At 53.3% G+C, this 24,500-nt stretch overlaps 2 protein-coding genes across 4 annotated transcripts in view; both read left to right on the top strand.

Annotated features, from left to right (window-relative positions):
• The window catches only part of ahr2 (aryl hydrocarbon receptor 2), a 151,683-nt gene extending 150,439 nt beyond the window's left edge, over positions 1–1,244 (top strand). The window contains exon 11 of one of the 2 annotated variants that reach the window (XM_043693101.2): positions 138–1,244. The gene's annotated coding sequence lies outside the window, so the exon portion shown is untranslated. The remainder of the gene's footprint in view (positions 1–137) is intronic. The other variant, XM_043693100.2, reaches the window with a different exon arrangement.
• Positions 1,245–17,662: 16,418 nt separating this feature from the next.
• ahr1b (aryl hydrocarbon receptor 1b) overlaps positions 17,663–24,500 on the top strand; it is a 159,620-nt gene continuing 152,782 nt past the window's right edge. The window contains exons 1-2 of one of the 2 annotated variants that reach the window (XM_043693099.2): positions 17,663–17,828; positions 19,057–19,244. In XM_043693099.2, coding sequence (XP_043549034.2) covers positions 17,788–17,828; positions 19,057–19,244 — 229 coding nt within the window. In that variant the 5' untranslated portion in view covers positions 17,663–17,787. Of the gene's footprint in view, positions 17,829–19,056; positions 19,245–24,500 lie in introns of those variants that run through there. The other variant, XM_087988777.1, reaches the window with a different exon arrangement.

The raw sequence follows: 24,500 nt of genomic DNA, 5'->3' as shown, positions 1-24,500 counted from the left end.
ATTTGGAAGTGCTTTTACCATGTTATTGAGAGAAACACTAAGATGTCACACATATTTCAAGTCCTTTTTACCAATGTTGTCCTTATCTTGTGTGAACTGCAAAGTCTTTCTTATTTCACACACTTGTCACCCTTCAGATGCCTCAAAGCTTCATAACAACATTTTGGATTCATCCAACAGGGGGAAGCTCCGAACTGAGGAAGTGGAACACTGAGCATGTTGACTTTGTTTGCCAAGAATGTTGGGCAAGCAAAACTCGTAAATTATTCGGATCGAAGCAGACTCGACCCAATGGTGCATGATCTTTTGACAGTGTTTGGTGAAAAGTGCTGAAGTCCTGAGACAGACAAGTGTATAATTAATGTGCATTGTAAACTAGTGCTTTTGTATCTCCAGTACCATTACATCGCCACCTGCAAGCCTTTGGTGATCGACTTTCTATGTACAAAATATTAACTTGTTTATATTTTTGTATAAAAATGAGTGTGCTTTTTATGGTGTCGACCATTGCTGGTATAATCATGAGCCATTTTCTCTTTTTGAGGAGATCAGAGTCTAAAAACACACTTTGTGCCGTTGTTCCTGCTCTGTGTATTTGGGAGCCTTATAATGAAGGAGAATATTTCCCAAGGGCGGCCTTCTACTGAGGATTTTATTTTTAACAAATCGCAAAGTATTCATTGAAAAAAAACAGAGGCATTCACCACGGAGCATGAATACCCAGAGACTGAGGTGCTAGTGCCAGGGAGAGTCGAACCTACAATGTGTTTGCAGAGCAACCGAAGTTGTGCATTGGACAGGTGACTCATTTGGTGTTATGCCCTGAATCTTCAGAAATTGGGACATCTTTTCTTTTTAAAAGATTTTTTAAAAAAAACATTTCAACTTTTTAAGCTATTTACGTATTAAATCAATACTTTAAAACAGAGATTTGTGTATAACACAGTATATGAAAAATGTGTGTTTTAATATTAAAAAGTCACAATGCAGAATCTATTTGTTGTCCTGACCAGCTGCATCACTGTTGTACCTTTGCAGCTCTTCTGTATAATGTATGTTAACCACTTGATATATTGCTGCCTTTCATTTATGTTATGTAGTTTTATAAATGTCTAAACACATTTGGCTGTTGAAAAATTGTATCGTTTTGCTTTACAAATTACAAATAGATCTGTCACCCTGTGTTTCTCTCTTCCCCTCCGCCCCCCACCCATTATTAAACTCTTCTCCCTTTTTTAAGTGAATATGATGTGAATGAATCAGTGTTTAACTTTGAATATCAAGTACTTTTAAAAATTGAATGTCTCCCACTTGTTGGATGTTTAAAGTAACTTATCAGCATAACCTCTCTAAATTATGCTTGTGTTTCTCTGCTCCTTTTCTGAATATGTTGTAGAGAACTTAGAACAGTACAGGCCCTTTGGCCCTCCATGTTGCACCGACTAGTGGAACCAATCTGAAGCCTATCTATCCAAACACCATATTCCATTTTCATTCATATGTTTATCCAATGACCATTAAAATGCCCTTCAAGTTGGCGAGTCTACTACTGTCACAGGCAGTGCATTCCACACCCCTATTACTCTGAGTAAAGAAACTACCTCTGACATCTGTCACCCCTCAAATATCTTGAGGACGGCACGGTGGCACAGTGGTTAGCACTGCTGCCTCGCAGCGCCAGAGACCCGGGTTCAATTCCTGCCTCAGGCGACTGACTGTGTGGAGTTTGCACGTTCTCCCCGTGTATGCGTGGGTTTCCTCCGAGTGCTCCGGTTTCCTCCCACAATCCAAAAAATATGCAGGTTAGATGACTTGGCCATGCTAAATTGCCCGTAGTGTTAGGTGAAGGGGTAAATGTAGGGGAATGGGTCTGGGTGGGTTACGCTTCGGCGGGTCGGTGTGGACTTGTTGGGCCGAAAGGCCTGTTTCCACACTGTAAGTAATCTAATCTAATATAATCTTTATATGTCTCAATTAAGTCACCTCTCAACCTTCTCTCTAACGAAAACAGCCTCAAGTCCCACAACCTTCCTCGGAAGACCTTTTCTCCATACCAGGCAACAACCTAGTAATTCTCTCTCAATGCTTTCCAAAGCTTCCACATCTTTCCTATGATGTAGTGACTAGAACTGTTGGCAGTACTCTGGCCGCACCAGAGTTTTGTGTAGCTGCAGCATGATCTCATGGTTCTGAAACTCAATCCCTCTACCAGTAAAAGCTAACACACCGTATGCCTTCTTAACAACCCTATCAAACTGGGTGGCAACTTTCAAAGATCGATGTACCTGGACACTGCGATCTTTCTGCTCATCTACATTACCAAGAATCTTAACCATTAGCCCAGTACTCTGCATTCCCGTTACTCCTTCCAAAGTGAATCACCTCACACTTTTCTGCATTAAACTCCATTTGCCACCTCTCAGCACAGCTCTGCATCTTATCTATATCTCTCTGTAACCTGCAACATCCTTCATCACTATTCACAACTCTACCGACCTAAGTGTCATCCACAAGTTTACTAACCCATCCTTCTATGCCCACATTCAGGTCATTTACGAAAATGACAAAACAGATCGTTGCGGCACCCCAGTAGTTAACTGAACTCCAGGATGAATATTTCCCATCAACCATCACCCTCTGTGGTCGTTCAGCTAGCCAATTTCTGATTCAAATCACCCTCAATCCCATGCCTCCATATTTTGTGCAATTGCCTACTGTGGGGAACCTTATCAAATGCCTTACTGAAATTCATTGTGTTTTGATTTTCTGGATGACAGTATAAGGGACTGGTTTTCCCTCTAATATTACTTTGATACCTGGCAGATCTTCTCTCAGGTTCCCGGGCGGAGAGTAGCAACAGACTGTAGGGCTGAGATGCCAGTGTATCCTGGTCTTGGTGGTATTCACGCTGACCATTTTCAGCTGCTCAGTTCTGAGGGGAACATGCCCAAGATTGACTGTCCTCTGTAGAATTACTACTAATTGTAACTCCCAACATTCAAGTTCAGATGGAGATTGAAAGGAATCTCTTCTGAAAGAGGCTCATTAGCTTGTTAACGGTGTTTATAGTGTAGGAAGAGATTGGACTCACTGCCTCACTGAAGAAATATTGCTGGAGACCAGAATTCAAAAAAAAAAGCAATTTGTTGGAGAGATTCGGCATTTGTGGAGAGAGACACAGACTGAAACTGAGTCCGATATGACACTACGTTTTCCAACTTGAAATGTTAACTTCTGTCTTCTTAGATGCTGCCAGACCTGCTGCATTTCTCCAGCATTTCTCTGTATTTGTTTCTGTTTCCTGTATCCACAGTATTTTGCTTTCATTTGCTGGAGTCTAAGGTCTTTTTAAGTTCAACAGTTTCTGACCTATTTTCACTCATGAGCAGCTGTCTTCAGGATCTTTCCACTCTCATCATAACTAACATAGCTGACCATTTACATACTGGAGGATTCATTCATTACTGTACAGGTTATGTTTGGAATTTGTAAGGGCTGGGCCACTTGGGACCAAAATGAAGGCAAAAGGTAAGTAGTGGCCAATCTTTGGCAATCTCCACCCCAGAGAGTTGTGAATGCTCAGCCATTGTGTATGTAATCAATAGGTTTTTGGGTATTAAAGGGTTTTTGGAATCTGGGGATACTGTGAGAAGCTGGAGTTGAGCTGGAAGATTATTGAATGGTGAAGCAGAATTGAAGGGCTGAATGGCCTACTCTTGATTCTCTTACATATGATTCGGAGGTGGGAGGAGAAGCTGTGGAAGTTTCACGAGTGGATTCGCAACTACTGCAGGGCTCTGCAAACCAACTTTCATCTTTACCTCACTGACTGCCCAATAAAAGCAGAGAGAGATGGAGTGACCAAAGCTAGTCAGGTTGTCATGACGGATGAGATGTGTGAAATCATTGTGACATTGCTACTGAGTTGAGATACAGGTCCCCTACTTGTTTGAGGACAGGTGTGAAAGGCTGATGGAGGAACTTGGCTGAGATCCAGGACTCTTACTTTTCTGTTTGCTGCTTTAAATCTGAACAGATCAGAAACTTCAAACTACTTGTTAACACTTAGAATGGATACATTCTATTTTTTTTCTTTTTTAGAAAAAGTATCCATTTTATTCATTTTCATTATGGGTTGTGGTAATATTTTTCACATTCTCACCTCTCTCTGGTTAATGATGGTCATCTGAATTTCCCCATCAGATTTATTCGGGATGATCTCCTCTCACCCTAAACCTAAGCCCTCTAGTTCTGGACTCCCCCAACCCAGGGAAAAGAGCTTGTCTGTTTATCCTAGCCGTGTCCCTCATCACCCCTCAGCCTCCAGTACTCCAGGGAAAATAGCCCCAGCTTATTCAACCTCTCCCTATTGCTCAAACCCTCCAACATCCTTGTAAAATTTTTTCTGAACACTTTCATGTTTTAGAGTCCCTACAGTGTAGACACAGGCCACTTGGCTGAACAAATCCACACTGACCCTCTGAAGAGTAACCCAATCCCCCACTACTCTACATTTCCCCTGACTAAAGCACTTCACCTCCCTGAACACTGTGGGCAATTTAGCATGGCCAATTCACCTTAACTGCGCATCTTTGGATAGTGGGAGGAAACCGGAGCACCCGGAGGGAACCCCACGCAGCCATGGGGAGAATGTGCAAACTCCACACAGACAGACACCCGAGGTTGGAATTGAACCTGGGACCCTGTTGCTGTGAGGCAGCAGTGCCCTAAGAGGTTGGACAAACTTATATTATTCCACCACAAGCATTGAAGGTTGAGGGGCGACCTAATAGAAATGTATAAAATTGTGAGAGTTGTGGATATTTAGAGTATCTTTTCCAGGGTGGACATGTCGAATAGCAGGGGACATAGATTTAAGGTGAGAAAGGGAAAATTTAATGATGTGCAAGGGAAGTTTATTTTTAAAATCCGATGGCAGTAGATACCAGGAAAGCAATGCCAGGGGCGGTGGTAAAAGCAGAGACCCCAGTCCCGCTCTGACTGTATTCGGTTCCGCATTGACTGACCCTCGTCCCGCTCTGACTGACCCTCGTCCCGCTCTGACTGACCCTCGTCCCGCTCTGACTGTCCCCAGTCCCGCTCTGACTGACCCTCGTCCCGCTCTGACTGTCCCCAGTCCGGCTCTGACTGACCATCGTCCCGCTCTGACTGACCCTCGTCCCGCTCTGACTGTCCCCAGCCCCACTCTGACTGACCCTCGTCCCGCTCTGACTGTCCCCAGTCCGGCTCTGACTGACCCTCGTCCCGCTCTGACTGTCCCCAGCCCCGCTCTGACTGACCCCCGTCCCGCTCTGACTGTCCCCAGTCCGGCTCTGACTGACCCTCGTCCCGCTCTGACTGTCCCCAGCCCCGCTCTGACTGACCCCCGTCCCGCTCTGACTGTCCCCAGCCCCACTCTGACTGACCCCCGTCCCGCTCTGACTGTCCCCAGTCCCGTTCTGACTGTCCCCAGTCCCGCTCTGACTGACCCTCGTCCCGCTCTGACTGTCCCCAGTCCGGCTCTGACTGACCCTCGTCCCGCTCTGACTGACCCTCGTCCCGCTCTGACTGTCCCCAGTCCGGCTCTGACTGACCCTCGTCCCGCTCTGACTGACCCCAGCCCCGCTCTGACTGTCCCCAGTCCGGCTCTGACTGACCCTCGTCCCGCTCTGACTGTCCCCAGCCCCGCTCTGACTGACCCCCGTCCCGCTCTGACTGTCCCCAGCCCCACTCTGACTGACCCCCGTCCCGCTCTGACTGACCCCAGCCCCGCTCTGACTGACCCCAGCCCCGCTCTGACTGACCCCAGCCCCGCTCTGACTGACCCCAGCCCCGCTCTGACTGTCCCCAGCCCCGCTCTGACTGAAACCCAGCCCCGCTCTGACTGAAACCCAGCCCCGCTCTGACTGAACCCCAGTCCCGCACTGACTGAACCCCAGTCTCGCACTGACTGAACCCCAGTCCCGCTCTGACCGTCCCCAGCCCCGCTCTGACCGACCCCAGCCCCGCTCTGACCGACCCCAGTCCCGCTCTGACCGACCCCAGTCCCGCTCTGACCGACCCCAGTCCCGCTCTGACCGACCCCAGTCTCGCTCTGACCGACCCCAGTCCCGCTCTGACCGACCCCCAGCCCCGCTCTGACTGAACCCCAGCCCCGCTCTGACTGAACCCCAGCCCCACACAGACTGAACCCCAGCCCCGCACAGACTGAACCCCAGCTCCGTACAGACTGAACCCCAGCCCTGCACTGACTGAACCCCAGTCTCGCACTGACTGAACCCCAGTCTAGCACTGACTGAACCCCAGTCTCGCACTGACCGACCCCAGTCCCGCTCTGACCGACCCCAGTCCCGCTCTGACCGACCCCAGTCTCGCACTGACCGACCCCAGTCTCGCACTGACCGACCCCAGTCCCGCTCTGACCGACCCCAGTCCCGCTCTGACCGACCCCAGTCCCGCTCTGACCGACCCCAGTCCCGCTCTGACCGACCCCAGTCTCGCACTGACCGACCCCAGTCTCGCTCTGACCGTCCCTTACTCCCGCTCTGACCGTCCCCAGCCCCGCTCTGACCGTCCCTTACTCCCGCTCTGACCGACCCCAGTCCCGCTCTGACCGACCCCAGTCCCGCTCTGACCGACCCCAGTCCCGCTCTGACCGACCCCAGTCTCGCACTGACCGACCCCAGTCTCGCACTGACCGACCCCAGTCTCGCTCTGACCGTCCCTTACTCCCGCTCTGACCGTCCCCAGCCCCGCTCTGACCGTCCCTTACTCCCACTCTGACCGACCCCAGTCTCGCTCAGACCGACCCCAGTCCCGCTCTGAATGTCCCCAGCCCCGCTCTGACTGACCCTCGCCCCGCTCTGACTGTCCCCAGCCCCGCTCTGACTGACCCTCGCCCCGCTCTGACTGTCCCCAGCCCCGCTCTGACTGAAACCCAGCCCCGCTCTGACTGACCCCAGCCCCGCTCTGACTGACCCTCGCCCCGCTCTGACTGACCCTCGCCCCGCTCTGACTGACCCTCGCCCCGCTCTGACTGTCCCCAGCCCCGCTCTGACTGAAACCCAGCCCCGCTCTGACTGAACCCCAGCCCCGCTCTGACTGAACCCCAGCCCCGCTCTGACTGACCCTCGCCCCGCTCTGACTGTCCCCAGCCCCGCTCTGACTGACCCCAGCCCCGCTCTGACTGAAACCCAGCCCCGCTCTGACTGAAACCCAGCCCCGCTCTGACTGACCCCAGCCCCGCTCTGACTGAAACCCAGCCCCGCTCTGACTGAACCCCAGTCCCGCTCTGACCGACCCCAGTCTCGCACTGACTGAACCGCAGTCCCGCTCTGACCGACCCCAGTCCCGCTCTGACCGACCCCAGTCCCGCTCTGACCGACCCCAGTCTCGCTCTGACCGTCCCTTACTCCCGCTCTGACCGACCCCAGTCTCGCTCTGACCGTCCCTTACTCCCGCTCTGACCGTCCCCAGCCCCGCTCTGACCGTCCCTTACTCCCGCTCTGACCGACCCCAGTCCCGCTCTGACCGTCCCTTACTCCCGCTCTGACCGACCCCAGTCCCGCTCTGACCGACCCCAGTCCCACTCTGACCGACCCCAGTCTCGCTCAGACCGACCCCAGTCCCGCTCTGAATGTCCCCAGCCCCGCTCTGACTGACCCCAGTCCCGCTCTGACCGACCCCAGTCCCGCTCTGACCGACCCCAGTCTCGCTCTGACCGTCCCTTACTCCCGCTCTGACCGTCCCCAGCCCCGCTCTGACCGTCCCTTACTCCCGCTCTGACCGACCCCAGTCCCGCTCTGACCGTCCCTTACTCCCGCTCTGACCGACCCCAGTCCCGCTCTGACCGACCCCAGTCCCACTCTGACCGACCCCAGTCTCGCTCAGACCGACCCCAGTCCCGCTCTGAATGTCCCCAGCCCCGCTCTGACTGACCCTCGCCCCGCTCTGACTGACCCTCGCCCCGCTCTGACTGTCCCCAGCCCCGCTCTGACTGAAACCCAGCCCCGCTCTGACTGACCCCCAGCCCCGCTCTGACTGACCCTCGCCCCGCTCTGACTGTCCCCAGTCCGGCTCTGACTGACCCCAGCCCCACTCTGACTGACCCCAGCCCCGCTCTGACTGTCCCCAGTCCGGCTCTGACTGACCCCAGCCCCGCTCTGACCGTCCCTTACTCCCGCTCTGACCGACCCCAGTCCCGCTCTGACCGTCCCTTACTCCCGCTCTGACCGACCCCAGTCCCGCTCTGACCGACCCCAGTCCCACTCTGACCGACCCCAGTCTCGCTCAGACCGACCCCAGTCCCGCTCTGAATGTCCCCAGCCCCGCTCTGACTGACCCTCGCCCCGCTCTGACTGACCCTCGCCCCGCTCTGACTGTCCCCAGCCCCGCTCTGACTGAAACCCAGCCCCGCTCTGACTGACCCCCAGCCCCGCTCTGACTGACCCTCGCCCCGCTCTGACTGTCCCCAGTCCGGCTCTGACTGACCCCAGCCCCACTCTGACTGACCCCAGCCCCGCTCTGACTGTCCCCAGTCCGGCTCTGACTGACCCCAGCCCCGCTCTGACTGTCCCCAGTCCCGCTCTGACTGTCCCCAGTCCCGCTCTGACTGACCCCAGCCCCACTCTGACTGACCCCAGCCCCGCTCTGACTGTCCCCAGTCCGGCTCTGACTGACCCCAGCCCCACTCTGACTGACCCCCGTACCGCTCTGACTGACCCCAGCCCCGCTCTGACTGTCCCCAGCCCCGCTCTGACTGTCCCCAGCCCCGCTCTGACTGAAACACAGCCCCGCTCTGACTGTCCCCAGCCCCGCTCTGACCGACCCCAGTCCCGCTCTGACCGACCCCAGTCCCGCTCTGACCGACCCCAGTCCCGCTCTGACCGCCCCCAGTCCCGCACTGACCGACCCCAGTCCCGCTCTGACCGACCCCAGTCCCGCTCTGACCGACCCCAGTCCCGCTCTGACCGACCCCAGTCCCGCTCTGACCGACCCCAGTCTCGCTCTGACCGACCCCAGTCTCGCTCTGACCGACCCCAGTCCCGCTCTGACCGACACCAGTCCCGCTCTGACCGACCCCAGTCTCGCTCTGACCGACCCCAGTCCCGCTCTGACCGACCCCAGTCCCGCTCTGACCGACCCCAGTCCCGCTCTGACCGACCCCAGTCCCGCTCTGACCGTCCCTTACTCCAGCTCTGACCGACCCCAGTCCCGCTCTGACCGACCCCAGTCTCGCTCAGACCGACCCCAGTCCCGCTCTGAATGTCCCCAGCCCCGCTCTGACTGACCCTCGCCCCGCTCTGACTGTCCCCAGTCCGGCTCTGACTGACCCCAGCCCCACTCTGACTGACCCCCGTCCCGCTCTGACTGACCCCCGTCCCGCTCTGACTGACCCCAGCCCCGCTCTGACTGACCCCAGCCCCGCTCTGACTGAAACCCAGCCCCGCTCTGACTGACCCCAGCCCCGCACTGACTGAACCCCAGCCCCGCTCTGACTGAACCCCAGTCCCGCTCTGACCGACCCCAGTCCCGCTCTGACCGACCCCAGTCTCGCACTGACTGAACCCCAGCCCCGCACTGACTGAACCCAGCCCCGCTCTGACCGACCCCAGTCTCGCACTGACTGAACCCCAGCCCCGCACTGACTGAACCCCAGCCCCGCTCTGACTGAACCCCAGTCCCGCTCTGACCGACCCCAGTCCCGCTCTGACCGACCCCAGTCCCGCTCTGACCGACCCCAGTCCCGCTCTGACCGACCCCAGTCTCGCACTGACCGACCCCAGTCCCGCTCTGACCGACCCCAGTCTCGCTCAGACCGACCCCAGTCTCGCTCAGACCGACCCCAGTCCCGCTCTGAATGTCCCCAGCACCGCTCTGACCGTCCCTTACTCCCGCTCTGACCGACCCCAGTCCCGCCCTGACTGTCCCCAGTCCCGCTCTGACCGACCCCAGTCCCACTCTGACCGACCCCAGTCTCGCTCAGACCGACCCCAGTCCCGCTCTGAATGTCCCCAGCCCCGCTCTGACTGAAACCCAGCCCCGCTCTGACTGACCCCAGTCTCGCACTGACTGAACCCCAGTCCCGCTCTGACCGACCCCAGTCCCGCTCTGACCGACCCCAGTCCCACTCTGACCGACCCCAGTCTCGCTCAGACCGACCCCAGTCCCGCTCTGACCGACCCCAGTCCCGCTCTGACTGAAACCCAGCCCCGCTCTGACTGAACCCCAGCCCCGCTCTGACTGAACCCCAGCTCCGCTCTGACTGAACCCCAGCCCCGCTCTGACTGAACCCCAGCCCCGCTCTGACTGAACCCCAGCCCCGCTCTGACTGAAACCCAGCCCCGCTCTGACTGAACCCCAGCCCCGCTCTGACTGAAACCCAGCCCCGCTCTGACTGAACCCCAGCCCCGCTCTGACTGACCCTCGCCCCGCTCTGACTGTCCCCAGTCCGGCTCTGACTGACCCCAGCCCCACTCTGACTGACCCCCGTCCCGCTCTGACTGACCCCAGCCCCGCTCTGACTGACCCCAGCCCCGCTCTGACTGACCCCAGCCCCGCTCTGACTGACCCCCGTCCCGCTCTGACTGTCCCCAGCCCTGCTCTGACTGAACCCCAGCCCCGCTCTGACTGTCCCCAGCCCCGCTCTGACTGAAACCCAGCCCCGCTCTGACTGTCCCCAGTCCGGCTCTGACTGACCCCAGCCCCACTCTGACTGACCCCCGTCCCGCTCTGACTGACCCTCGCCCCGCTCTGACTGACCCCAGCCCCGCTCTGACTGACCCCAGCCCCGCTCTGACTGAAACCCAGCCCCGCTCTGACTGACCCCAGCCCCACTCTGACTGAAACCCAGCCCCGCTCTGACTGACCCCAGCCCCACTCTGACTGAAACCCAGCCCCGCTCTGACTGACCCCAGCCCCACTCTGACTGACCCCAGCCCCACTCTGACTGAAACCCAGTCTCGCACTGACTGAACCCCAGTCCCGCACTGACTGAACCCCAGTCTCGCACTGACTGAACCCCAGTCTCGCTCTGACCGTCCCCAGCCCCGCTCTGACCGACCCCAGTCCCGCTCTGACCGACCCCAGTCCCGCTCTGACCGACCCCAGTCTTGCTCTGACCGACCCCAGTCCCGCTCTGACCGACCCCAGTCTCGCACTGACTGAACCCCAGTCTCGCACTGACTGAACCCCAGCCCCGCTCTTACTGAACCCCAGCCCCACACAGACTGAAACCCAGCCCCGCACAGACTGAACCCCAGCTCCGTACAGACTGAACCCCAGCCCTGCACTGACTGAACCCCAGCCCTGCACTGACTGAACCCCAGCCCTGCACTGACTGAACCCCAGTCCCGCTCTGACCGACCCCAGTCCCGCTCTGACCGACCCCAGTCCCGCTCTGACCGACCCCAGTCCCGCTCTGACCGACCCCAGTCTCGCACTGACCGACCCCAGTCTCGCTCTGACCGTCCCTTACTCCCGCTCTGACCGTCCCCAGCCCCGCTCTGACCGTCCCTTACTCCCGCTCTGACCGACCCCAGTCCCGCTCTGACCGACCCCAGTCCCACTCTGACCGACCCCAGTCCCGCTCTGAATGTCCCCAGCCCCGCTCTGACTGACCCTCGCCCCGCTCTGACTGACCCTCGCCCCGCTCTGACCGACCCTCGCCCCGCTCTGACTGACCCTCGCCCCGCTCTGACTGACCCTCGCCCCGCTCTGACCGACCCCAGCCCCGCTCTGACTGACCCTCGCCCCGCTCTGACTGTCCCCAGTCCGGCTCTGACTGACCCCAGCCCCGCTCTGACTGACCCCAGCCCCGCTCTGACTGACCCCCGTCCCGCTCTGACTGACCCCCGTCCCGCTCTGACTGACCCCCGTCCCGCTCTGACTGACCCCCGTCCCGCTCTGACTGTCCCCAGCCCCGCTCTGACTGACCCCAGCCCCGCTCTGACTGACCCCAGCCCCGCTCTGACTGACCCCAGCCCCGCTCTGACTGACCCCCGTCCCGCTCTGACTGACCCCCGTCCCGCTCTGACTGTCCCCAGCCCCGCTCTGACTGAAACCCAGCCCCGCTCTGACTGAAACCCAGCCCCGGTCTGACTGAAACCCAGCCCCGCTCTGACTGAACCCCAGTCCCGCTCTGATCGACCCCAGTCCCGCTCTGACCGACCCCAGTCCCGTCTGACCGACCCCAGTCTCGCTCTGACCGACCCCAGTCCGGCTCTGACCGACCCCAGTCTCGCACTGACTGAACCCCAGTCTCGCACTGACTGAACCCCAGTCTCGCACTGACTGAACCCCAGTCCCGCTCTGACCGACCCCAGTCCCGCTCTGACCGACCCCAGTCCCGCTCTGACCGACCCCAGTCCCGCTCTGACCGACCCCAGTCCCGCTCTGACCGACCCCAGTCTCGCTCTGACCGACCCCAGTCCCGCTCTGACCGACCCCAGTCTCGCACTGACTGAACCCCAGCCCCGCTCTGACTGAACCCCAGCCCCGCACAGACTGAACCCCAGCCCCGCACAGACTGAACCCCAGCCCCGCACAGACTGAACCCCAGCCCCGCACAGACTGAACCCCAGCCCCGCACAGACTGAACCCCAGCCCCGCACAGACTGAACCCCAGTCCCGCTCTGACCGACCCCAGTCCCGCTCTGACCGACCCCAGTCCCGCTCTGACCGACCCCAGTCTCGCTCTGACCGACCCCAGTCCCGCTCTGACCGACCCCAGTCTCGCACTGACCGACCCCAGTCTCGCTCTGACCGTCCCTTACTCCCGCTCTGACCGTCCCCAGCCCCGCTCTGACCGTCCCTTACTCCCGCTCTGACCGACCCCAGTCCCGCTCTGACTGAACCCCAGCCCCGCACAGACTGAACCCCAGTCTCGCACTGACTGAACCCCAGTCCCGCTCTGACCGACCCCAGTCCCGCTCTGACCGACCCCAGTCTCGCTCTGACCGACCCCAGTCCCGCTCTGACCGACCCCAGTCTCGCACTGACCGACCCCAGTCTCGCTCTGACCGTCCCTTACTTCCGCTCTGACCGACCCCAGTCTCGCTCAGACCGACCCCAGTCCCGCTCTGAATGTCCCCAGCCCCGCTCTGACTGACCCTCGCCCCGCTCTGACTGACCCTCGCCCCGCTCTGACTGACCCTCGCCCCGCTCTGACTGACCCTCACCCCGCTCTGACAGTCCCCAGTCCCGCTCTGACTGTCCCTCGCCCCGCTCTGACGGTCCCCAGCCCCGCTCTGACTGACCCTCTCGGGTCAATGAATTCAATACACGGAGTGACACCGAACAATTCTTCCGCCGCCTTCGCCTCCGTGCCTTCTTCTTCAATCAAGACTCCCGCCCACCCTCTGACGACCCCTTCTCCCGCCTCCAACACGCCCCGTCCACCTGGACACCCCGTGCTGGCCTCCTACCTGCCCTCGACCTCTTCATAGCAAACTGCCGCCGCGATATTAACCGCTACCTGAACTCCCACACCCCTCCCACCCACTCCAACCTCTCGCCCTCGGAACGCGCAGCCCTCCACTCCCTCCGTTCCAACCCCAACCTCACCATCAAACCAGCTGACAAGGGAGGCGCAGTAGTAGTTTGGCGCACTGACCTTTACACCGCTGAGGCCAAACGCCAGCTCGCAGATACCTCCTCCTACCGTCCCCTTGACCATGACCCCACCCCCCACCACCAAACCATCATCTCCCAGACCATCCATAACCTCATCACCTCAGGGGACCTCCCATCCACCGCCTCCAACCTCATAGTCCCACAACCCTGCACCGCCCGCTTCTACCTCCTGCCCAAAATCCACAAACCTGACTGCCCCGGACGACCCATTGTCTCAGCCTGCTCCTGCCCAACCGAACTCATCTCGGCATACCTCGACACGGTCCTGTCCCCATTAGTCCAAGAACTCCCCACCTACGTTCGTGACACCACCCACGCCCTCCACCTCCTCCAGGATTTCCGCTTCCCCGGTCCCCAATGCCTCATCTTCACCATGGACATCCAGTCCCTGTACACCTCCATCCCCCATCACGAAGGACTCAAAGCACTCCGCTTCTTCCTTTCCCACCGTACCACCCAGTACCCTTCCACCGACACCCACCTTCGACTGACCGAACTGGTCCTCACCCTGAACAACTTTTCTTTCCAATCCTCCCACTTTCTCCAAACAAAAGGAGTAGCCATGGGCACCCGCATGGGCCCCAGCTATGCCTGCCTCTTCGTAGGGTATGTGGAACAATCCATCTTCCGCAACTAGACTGGCCCCACCCCCCATCTTTTCCTTCGCTACATTGATGACTGTATCGGCGCTACCTCGTGCTCCCACGAGGCGGTTGAACAGTTCATCCACTACACTAACACCTTCCACCCCGACCTCAAATTCACCTGGACAGTCTCGGACTCCTCCCTCCCCTTCCTAGACCTTTCTGTTTCTATCTCAGGCGACCGAATCAACACGGACATCTACTACAAACCAACCGACTCCCACAGCTACCTGGACTACACCTCCTCCCATCCTGCCCCCTGTAAAAACGCCATCCCATTCTCCCAATTCCTTCGTCTCCGCCGCATCTGCTCCCAGGAGGACCAGTTCAAAATACGTACAACACAGATGGCCTCCTTCTTCAAGGACCGCAATTTCCCCCCCGACGTGGTCGACGGTGCCCTCCACCGCATCTCCTCCACTTCCTGCTCCTCCGCCCTTGAGCCCCGCCCCTCCAACCGCCACCAGGACAGAACCCCACTGGTCCTCACCTACCACCCCACCAATCTCCATGTACAGCGCATCATCCGCCGTCACTTCCGCCACCTCCAAACAGACCCCAGCACCAAGGATATATTTCCCTCCCCTCCCCTATCAGCTTTCTGTAGAGACCACTCCCTCCGTGACTCCCTTGTCAGATCCACACCCCCCACCGACCCAACCTCCACTCCCGGCACCTTCCCTTGCAACCGCAGGAGGTGCAACACTTGCGCCCACACCTCCCCCCCTCACTTCTCTCCAAGGCCCCAAAGGAAACTTCCATATCCGCCACAGATTCACCTGCACCTCCACCCACATCATCTACTGCATCCGCTGCAGCCGGTGTGGCCTCCTCTATATTGGGGAGACAGGCCGCCTACTTGCGGAGCGATTCAGAGAGCACCTCTGGGCCACCCGGACGAACCAACCCAACCACCCTGTAGCACAGCATTTCAACTCCCCCTCCCACTCCACCGAGGATATGCAGGTCCCCATTGGACTCATCCACCGCCAAACCACAACAACCCGACGGTCGGAGGAGGAGCGTCTTATCTTCCGACTGGGAACCCTCCAACCGCAGGGGATGAACTTGGACTTCACCAGTTTCTTCATCCCCCCTCCCCCCACCTTGTCTCAGCCGAATCCCTCCAGCCCGGCACCGCCTTCCTGACCTGCAGTCTTCTTCTTGACCTCTCCGCCTCCATCCTACTCCGACCTATCACCCTCACCTTGACCTCTTTCCACCTATCACATTTCCAACGCCCCTCCTCCAAGTCCCTCCTCCCTACCTTTTATCTTCTCCTGCTGAACATTCTCTGCTCATTCCTGAAGAAGGGCCTGTGCCCGAAACGTCGAATCTCCTGTTCCCTGGATGCTGCCTGACCTGCTGTGCTGTTCCAGCAATAAAGTTCCACTCTGCTTGTACCCAGTCCAGCTCCCTCTGACCCAGTACCATCCAGACTGACCCCAATCCCGCTCTGACTGACCTCAGACCCGCTCTGAGTGACCTCAGACCCACTCTGACTGACCCCAGTCCCACTCTGACTGACCTCAGACCCGCTCTGACTGACCCCAGTCCCGCGCTGACTGTCCCCAACCCCACCCTTACTGACCCCAGTCTCACTCTGACTGTCCCCCCAGTCCTGCTCTGACTGACCCCAGTCCCACTCTGAGTGTCCCTGATACTCAGGTATTTATCCAATACCTCACGGCACAAACATCACTCTGCTCCCACTGCCTTTTGCCTGTAACGAGAGGGGATTGGTCATGAATTTAACTTCAAAATGTAAAACCCCATCACTTTTATAGGTTCTCCATAAATGAGATGGCAGTGAACTTTTAATCATCAAAACTCTCAATAGGCTTGCACTGGCCAATATCCAAAACCAGGTTAAATCAGGCAGAAATGGAAGTTGGGTTGATGGATACCCATGGCAACTGGGTAAACACATCCATCATGCTGCGTATTGTACTTACTCTACAGGTCCCCTGTCTAAGGTGCACTCTACACAAATAACATCTCATGGAGAGAACACCTCACACAGAAGATACCTTGCAATGTCGTCCACGCTGTAGAATACAGGCTGAATGGAGAACACCTTCCACAGAGAACAACTTAACCCAGAACATTGGAAACCGAGAATATGTTACACAGACAACAGCTTAAACAGAAAAAGAAACGTCTGCACAGATGAAATAACTGCACACAGACCGGTGTCCCATCACCAAATGGCCCTTTATTTACATGTGCACAGTACATGGGCTCTGATCACCAGCTCATCAGAGCCAGACCTAGAAATTAGATTAGATTAGATTAGATTACTTACAGTGTGGAAACAGGCCCTTCGGCCCAACAAGTCCACACCGCCCCGCGAAAGCGCAACCCACCCATACCCCTACATTTACCCCTTACCTAACACTACGGGCAATTTAGCATGGCCAATTCACCTAACCTGCACATCTTTGGACTGTGGGAGGAAACCGGACCACCCGGAGGAAACCCACGCAGACACGGGGAGAACGTGCAAACGCAACACAGTCAATCGCCTGAGGCGGGTATTGAACCCGGGTCTCTGGCGCTGTGAGGCAGCAGTGCTAACCACTGTGCCACCGTGCCGCCCACGGTGGATTAGGATTAGGAGACTCTCTGCATGTCCTGTTTATATCTGTCAGCCAGGGCTCCCTGTTTAGCCCAGGTTAACAACCCCAGTAACAGTCAATAACGTTTTTGAGTGTAAAATAAAACAAAGAACTGTAGTTGCTGGAAAAAATCTGGAAGGAAAATTGAAATTGCTGGAGAAATCGAGAAGGTCTGGCAGCATCTGTGTCGGGAGAAACAGAATTAATATTTCGAGTCTAGTGTTCTGACTAAGGTCACTGGGCTCAAAATATGAACTCTCTCTGCCCACCAGCTCAGAGTCGCTCCCTGGAAATGAGGACACCCTCTGAGTGTCTTGTTTACGTCTGTCAGCCAGGGCTCCCCGATTCGCCCGGGGCTGGCAGAGTGAGTAAGATCCCCCCTAGCCCCGGTTCCAATCTCTACAACAGAGAACATCCATCTAGGAGTACAACATGCTCAGGAAGCAGGTTGTACATCCCACAAGTGAACATCTCACTCAGAGCACGTTACCAGACATCATTTTACAGCGTATCTTATGTAGAGCAGCTTTCCCTGATCACAGGAGGAAGAAAAACAAAGGCAAAGGCAGAGGGGGATAAAAGTTTCCCAGGGAGCAACCCAGTGGGTCAGAGAGATGCTGGGGAAGGGGCCAACATAGGCAGTGATACAGGAGAGGCTGAGATAGCGGAGGCGCGCTCACCGAGCGGGTTATCGCTGGTTCCACTCACATGCCCGCGCACCGGCGGGCGCGTGCACGATCCGCGCCCCCGACCTTCAGGTCCGGGCACGGAGAGTTGGAAGGGTATCTCCGCGACTGCAGCCCCGGCAGGGTGAGGGGATAGAGTCCGCCTTCGTGTTGCATTGATGCGGCTGTGGGAGTGAGGGAGGCTCCGCGGGGCGGTTGCACATCGACATGTACCCGGGTAGGAAGCGGAGGAAGCCGGCGCAGAGGACGTGAGTACAGCCCGGGCAAAGAGGGGAGGAGAGCGGAGCATCAGAGTTAGTGCAAACTGGGGGTGTAGGGTTCAGACAAGAGCAACATTGGGATAAATGCATACTGCAGCACTGGACAGCTGGAGCACTGGTTCACTGTTAATGCTGACTGGGATACTGGGGTTAATGCAAACAAGGAGCGCTGTGCTATTAAGACGAACTGGCTAATAATATAAACGTGAACTCTGGTGTTAATGCACACTAGTTTACTGGGATTAATGCAAACTGGAACACTGGGTTTATAATCCAAACTGGGGCACTTGGGTTAGTGCAAACAACGAAGTTAATGTTTTCTCTGACTCTGGGGTTAGTGTATACCAGGGCACTGGGATTGATGCAAATTGGGATAGTGGGGTTACAATACAAACTGGTACACTGGGGTTATAATACACACTGAGGCAGTGGGGTTATAATAGACACTGGGATTATAATACACACTAGGAATAATGCATTGAGTAACTCACCTACTGATTTCCCAAAGCCTATCCACAGTTTATAAGGCACTAACCAGGAGGGAGATGGAATACTTCCCACTTGCCTGGATGGGTGCAGTTCCAACAAAATCCAAGAAGCTTGACACCATCCAGGACACAGCAGCATACTTGACTGGTACCATCTCACCCACCTTTATCATTCACTCCTCCATCCCCAATGTACAGTGGCAGCTGGGTATACACTGTCGCAACTCATGAAGGCTCCTTTGACATCACCTTCTAAATCCACCATCTGTACCATCTCGATGGATAAAGGCAGCAAAATGCCCTCCAAGCTGCACACTATCTTGGCTTGACACTAAATCTCCATTTTATTTACTGATATGGTGCTCATAACCTGGGATGTGTCCCAGAACAGCATTGTGAGTTCCCTAACCAATATAAACTATGATATTGGGCCTAATGAAAACTGATCTTGGGGTTAGTTGAAACAGTGACATTAGGGTTCATACACATTGTGAGTTTTTAGGTTAGTGGAAGCTGGGACTTTGGAATTAATGAAAATGGCATGAGTGCATTTAAGATAAATTGTGGAAAGAGGTTTGGTGTAATTTGGCATGTGGGGAGTTGATACAAACCCATGACATGGCATTTGACCATCCTGTGCTAGTGCAGGCCTCAGACACTTGCACAGAAGTAGCCGTCAGTCTGTGTAGTACTTGTACATTGATTTGTGGTATTCTGCTTATTATCAGAGTGAAGCCAGTGTTGGCCGATGGGGTCAAATCCAATCCTTCCAAGAGGCACCGTGACAGGTTAAACTGTGAACTGGATCGCCTGGCTGGCCTGCTACCTTTCACCGAAGATGTGACCTCGAGCTTGGATAAACTCTCCATCCTCCGTCTCAGTGTCAGCTACATGCGATCCAAAACTTTCTTCCGGGGTGAGTTTAGACCATGGTTGAGAGTGGGACAGGGGAGATATGTTTTGTGGGGAGGTGATGGGGAGAGGTTAGGTCAGCTTACCAGGGTCAGCAGATGACTCTTGCTGCAATGACTAGCCAGAGCTAGAGGAAGATGGTGCACACAAATGCCTACACATGTAATGAATTAGATTTATTGTCACGTTAAATGAGTACAGTGAAAAGTTTACAAGTCGCCATACTAGGTCATCATCTTAGCTACAAAGGTATGCAGGTAAGATTCTTAAGAACAAATTTTTAAGGAAAAAAAATTAGAAAAACAAGTAAATAAAAATTCCAGCAGTAATGTCACTGAATGTGCAACATGACAATGACTTTATTTCAAAACTCTCATTAGCTTAGGGATGCCCTGTGGTTTTGAAATGCACTGTACAACTGCAAGTCCTTCCTTTCACTCTTTGTCTCATTAGTGTTTTTCCATCTGAAATAGACACTAGTGGATAAATTAGGCCATCCTTTGGAAAGGCTGCAATGCCTCTAAAAGAATCATTATATCTTTCTTTGGACAGACAAATAAGTTTCGATTTTGTTTTTCAAAATTGTTGTTGAGCTGGTTAAAAATTTGAGATTTTAGTTCAGTGGTGATGAGACAGGAACTGCATTTGAGAGAAATTCACAATCTGACCCTTTCTTAATTTCTTTTTACCACGTTTGGTTCTCAAAACAGCGAGCGATGAGATGATCAAAGAAGGAGGTCAACTCTGTTTAGACTATATATTGACGTTTATTATTTCTTTTTATCGTAATCCAGCGGCAAGCTTGATTTGATTTGACATTCTTGTCCAATCGAGCTGAAACGTGCTATTCTTTCATTCACTCACTGCTGCAATGTAAAAATGGACAACTATTTATAATTGCTTGTCACTTTCACTAGTGCTAAAGAACAAATCCACAGTTTGTTTAAATATTTATGTAGAATATACCAATCGCGTTAAAATACCTGGGTAAAACTAATTTGCGAGCTGGAAATCAGTTTGTCACTTGGAATTAATCTATGTTTCTATGTTTCTATTCTGTAACTGAACGTTGAGTGGAGCAGAGATCATGGAGTGAAGCCCCTCTCAGCCTGAATCGAATGAATGCTGGCTAAAATACATTTACGAGCTTGCCTTGATGTTTCGTTTCAGTTCAGCTGGCGCACTGCAGGGTTTTTTCTCCCCTATGGCAGCGTTAATAATTTAGACAAGCACTATTTAAAGAATTTATAAAATGGATGGAAGTGAAACAGTCTACAGTTGGGAACCTTTTTCTTTTCGATTGTCTGTGTAAGACAGCAGACTAGGGAGGAGGCTCAAGCAGCGTTGTCTGTTCTTCCAGGTTTTCAGAGATATTGAGAGCGAAAGGAAATTCTGAACGGGGTGAAAAGAAGTCTTCAGTTTGCTTCTCATCCTGGATACCTTTGGAATGTGGGATCCCTCTTTTAGAATTAGAATTAGGTTTATTGCCACGTGTACTCAGGTTACAAAAGAATAGGAGTACAGTGAAATGTGTTCAATGTCACCAATACACAGCACTCACCATCTTAGGTACAAAATACTTAGGTGCAAATCTTAGGTACAAAAGATTGAGGAAATGAAGAAAACATCGGGCTTGTTAAGACTGTGAGAGATTTTAAAACCACAACCTATCCACCATAGTGTTTAAATAATGGGTCTTACCAATAATCTATGGCAGTCTTGCGTTGGTGGTCAAGAAGTTTTGTTAGTTGCATTTAGATTTAGATTTTATTATCCCCTGTACCGAAGTTCAAGAATACAGGTGTTCCATGAAAAGTGTACAAAGTTGCCACTCTCTGGTGCCATCTTAGCAGACATAAGGCAGAATTAAAAACAAGCAGAAATAAAACGTCTACTGTGGCAGGTAGTGTGGGGAGTGCTTGGGTAGAGAGCAGGGTCTGATGCAATGGGGCAAACTATTGAAATAACTCTTTAAATGTTTATGAACATGGGAAGAAGTGCATTTTTTCTAATTTGTTGTTAATTGCAGCATTTTTCAAAGAGGTGGGATCATCGCTTGTGTTATTTCTAAAATAAATGGTGCACTGAGCAGCTGGATATAAACCTACACACAGCAGAGCACCACAAGGATGCCAAACTGAATGATGCTTTAATACATATACCAAGACACATATCATTGGCAAGATGGTGGTGTAGTGGCATTGCCACTTGATTAGTAACAAGAATCTCAGGCCAGTGCAGGTGGTGAAATTTGAATTCAATGTAAAAAAAGTCTAGAATGAAAGCTCGCCTAATGGTGACCACGCAACAACTGTCGATTGTTGGAAAAATCCATCAGACTAATGTTCTTTAGGGAAAGAAATCTTCACCTGGTCAGGTTGACACCTGACTCCAGACCTACAGCGATGTGTTTGAACCTTAAACTGCCCTGTATGTAATTAGGCAGTAAATGCTGGTCCAAGCCAGCAATGCCCAGGCCCTGTGAATGAATTAGGTGCCCATTATTCCTTATGCCCCCACGCCAGGTTTTTGCCTTTGTTTGCATAACACCTCCTATGCAAACGTCAGGCTGTTTCTCCTGTATCATCAAAGCTGATGCATTATTTCCTCAGCATCCTAGAGATACCTGATTCCCCCTTAAGCAAGAGTCATAGAGATGTAAAGCACGGAAACAGACCCTTTGGTCCAACTCATCCATGCCAACCAACATCCCAACCCAATCTAGTCCCACCTGCCAGCACCCAGTCCATATCCCTCCAAACCCTTCCTATTCATATACCCATCCAAATGCCTTTTAAATGTTGCAATTGTACTAGCCTCCACCACTTCCTCTGGTAGCTCATTCCATACACGTACCACCCTGTGCGTGAAAAAGTTGCCCCTTTGGTCTCTTTTATATCCTACCCCTCTCACCCTAAACCTATGTCCTCTAGTTCTGGGCTCCCAGGGGAAAAGACCTTGTCTATTTACTCTATCCATGCCCCTCATGATTTTATAAATGTCTATAAGGTCATCCCTCAGCTTCCAACGCTCCAGGGAAAACAGCCCCAGCCTATTCAACCTCTCCCTAAAGCTCAAATCTACCAAACCTGGCAAGAGATTGAATTCAATTGCGAAGATGGTGACAGAAGTCCTGGAATGCAAGGTAATGAGAGTGACGTTTTGCTTAATTACCCCTGAAACCTGGGAATTGGACTACATAGAGTAAAACTCCTTTTGTTTTTTTGTCACAGCCACTATTTTTCTCTGTCCGTAGAAAAACAGATGATGCCACCATTGATTGCAGTCTCCAAAACACTTGTATAAATCCAGGAAGCCCATGAACTGAAAACAGAATTAGTCCCATTCAATTTTCAGTGACTTTGACAATTACACGTTAACGAGTCAGAATAAAAGTTTCAAGCATGTTGTGAATTGGATGTCTTGGAGTAACTTTGACAACCTTGCATGATGGAGTCTGTTGAAGAAGTGGAAAACATTTCAAAGCTCGTATGTTCACCACAGACCTATTTTTAGCTAGTAGTGATTTCCTGAGAATCACATACTAACTTGTGAACTCTCCCATGGAGAACATAATTGTGAACTATTCTATCGCCATGCAGGTCATCCTCCATAATTCTGAACTCATTGAAATCTCCATTGACCACATCCAATTTGCAATCAAGGCCCATTCGCCCATCATCCTTGTGCTTGCTCACCTACCTGGTATGATAATATCTCAACATTAACATTGCTGACCTAATTTTAAAATCCTTCTATGGCCTCACCCGCTGCCGGTCTCTGTAACCTCATCTAACCCTGCAGCTTTCTGGGCTCTACATTTCCGCAGTGCTCAAATTGTTTGCGTCACTTGTCATTGACTGGGTATGATCAGCTTGGCATTAAACTCAGGAATTCCTTCCATATATCTCTCTGTACCTTTACTTCTCTCTCCTCCTTTGTAATACTTATTCAAGCTTACCTCTTTGATGCCCTAAAGTCTACATCATCCTTCTCCTGTGTGAAGGAAGTGGCAAAATACTCATTAGAATTTTTCCCACACCTTCTGCATCCACGTGCAGATAAGCCTCTGATAGGCCCAACCCTTTCCTTAGTCATCCTCTCGCTCTTCATGTTTTGATAAAAATCTTCGGATTTTCCTTAATTTTGCTACACTGTATTTTTCCATGTCCTGTCTTTGTTTTCCCAATTCCTATTTTCATTTCACCCTTGCACTACGCTCAGCAATTATTTGAGTTTGTCATAAGTTCTATTTCTCTGCGTCATATTAAGTTGTATGCTTCTGTATAGCCAGGAGGCTCCCAATTAGACAGTATCATCCCTTTTCTTGCTTGGACATGTTTATACTAGGCCCGTGGAATCTTGCTTTTGATTCCCTCCCATTGATTTGCCTCTGACAGATGTTGGTTGAGGGACATTGTTTGACCAGGACAGTGGGGTGGAAGTTGGGGAATGCGTAGAATCCCTACAGTGTGGAAGCACGCCATTCAGCCCATTGAGTCCACCCCTACTCTCTGAAGAGCATCCCAACCAGACCCATCCCCTCCCCTGTAACTTTGCATTTCCCATGACCAATCCACTTAGACTGCACATCCTTGGAAATTATGAACAATTTAGCATGGCCAACCCACCTAACCTGCAAACCTTTGGACTGTAGGAGGAAACCCACTCAGACATGAAGAGAATGCACAAACTCCACACAGACAATGACTCAAGGCTAGAATCAAACTCTATTCCCTGTGAGGCAGCAGCAGTGCTAACCACTGGGCCATGTGGCTGTCTTCAGAAGAATGGCCTGGAAACTGTTACATCCCAGCTGAAGAGTCAATGATTAATGTAATCGAAAAATGTCACCTCCCCAAGAATGAGTTTGGAGCTGAAGTCTTTGGAGTAGGTCTGGAACTTACAACCTTCTTATTCAGAGAGAAGACTGCTATCAACTGAGTCCCAATGTAAGTTAGGATGATGTAAAGTTATTTTATTTCTTTATGGTTACCAGATCATCAATGATGGCTGTCCATTGGTATCCAGTCACTGAGCAACAAAGTACACTGAGCAGCGTGAATTGCTTTGTGTGGTAAAGTTCTAAAAATGAATTTGCTTTCTGGTGAGGAAGGGATCAATTCTGTGGTGTTTTCAAAGCATTCTTGCCTCCCACTGTGTGCTTTTGGCACACAGTTATAGACTTCAGGGCTAAATGTTTTACCCTTAAAGGTGCTGCATGATAACTGATATCGCAGTCTCTTTTTGGCAACAGATC

This window comes from Chiloscyllium plagiosum, unplaced genomic scaffold (assembly GCF_037043375.1).
Source record: "Chiloscyllium plagiosum isolate Xiang-an unplaced genomic scaffold, Cpla_swu_hap1 HiC_scaffold_7, whole genome shotgun sequence".
Lineage (NCBI taxonomy): Eukaryota > Metazoa > Chordata > Chondrichthyes > Orectolobiformes > Hemiscylliidae > Chiloscyllium > Chiloscyllium plagiosum.
Note: the sequence above shows the minus strand (reverse complement) of the source record. Positions and strands in the feature narration are given on the sequence as shown.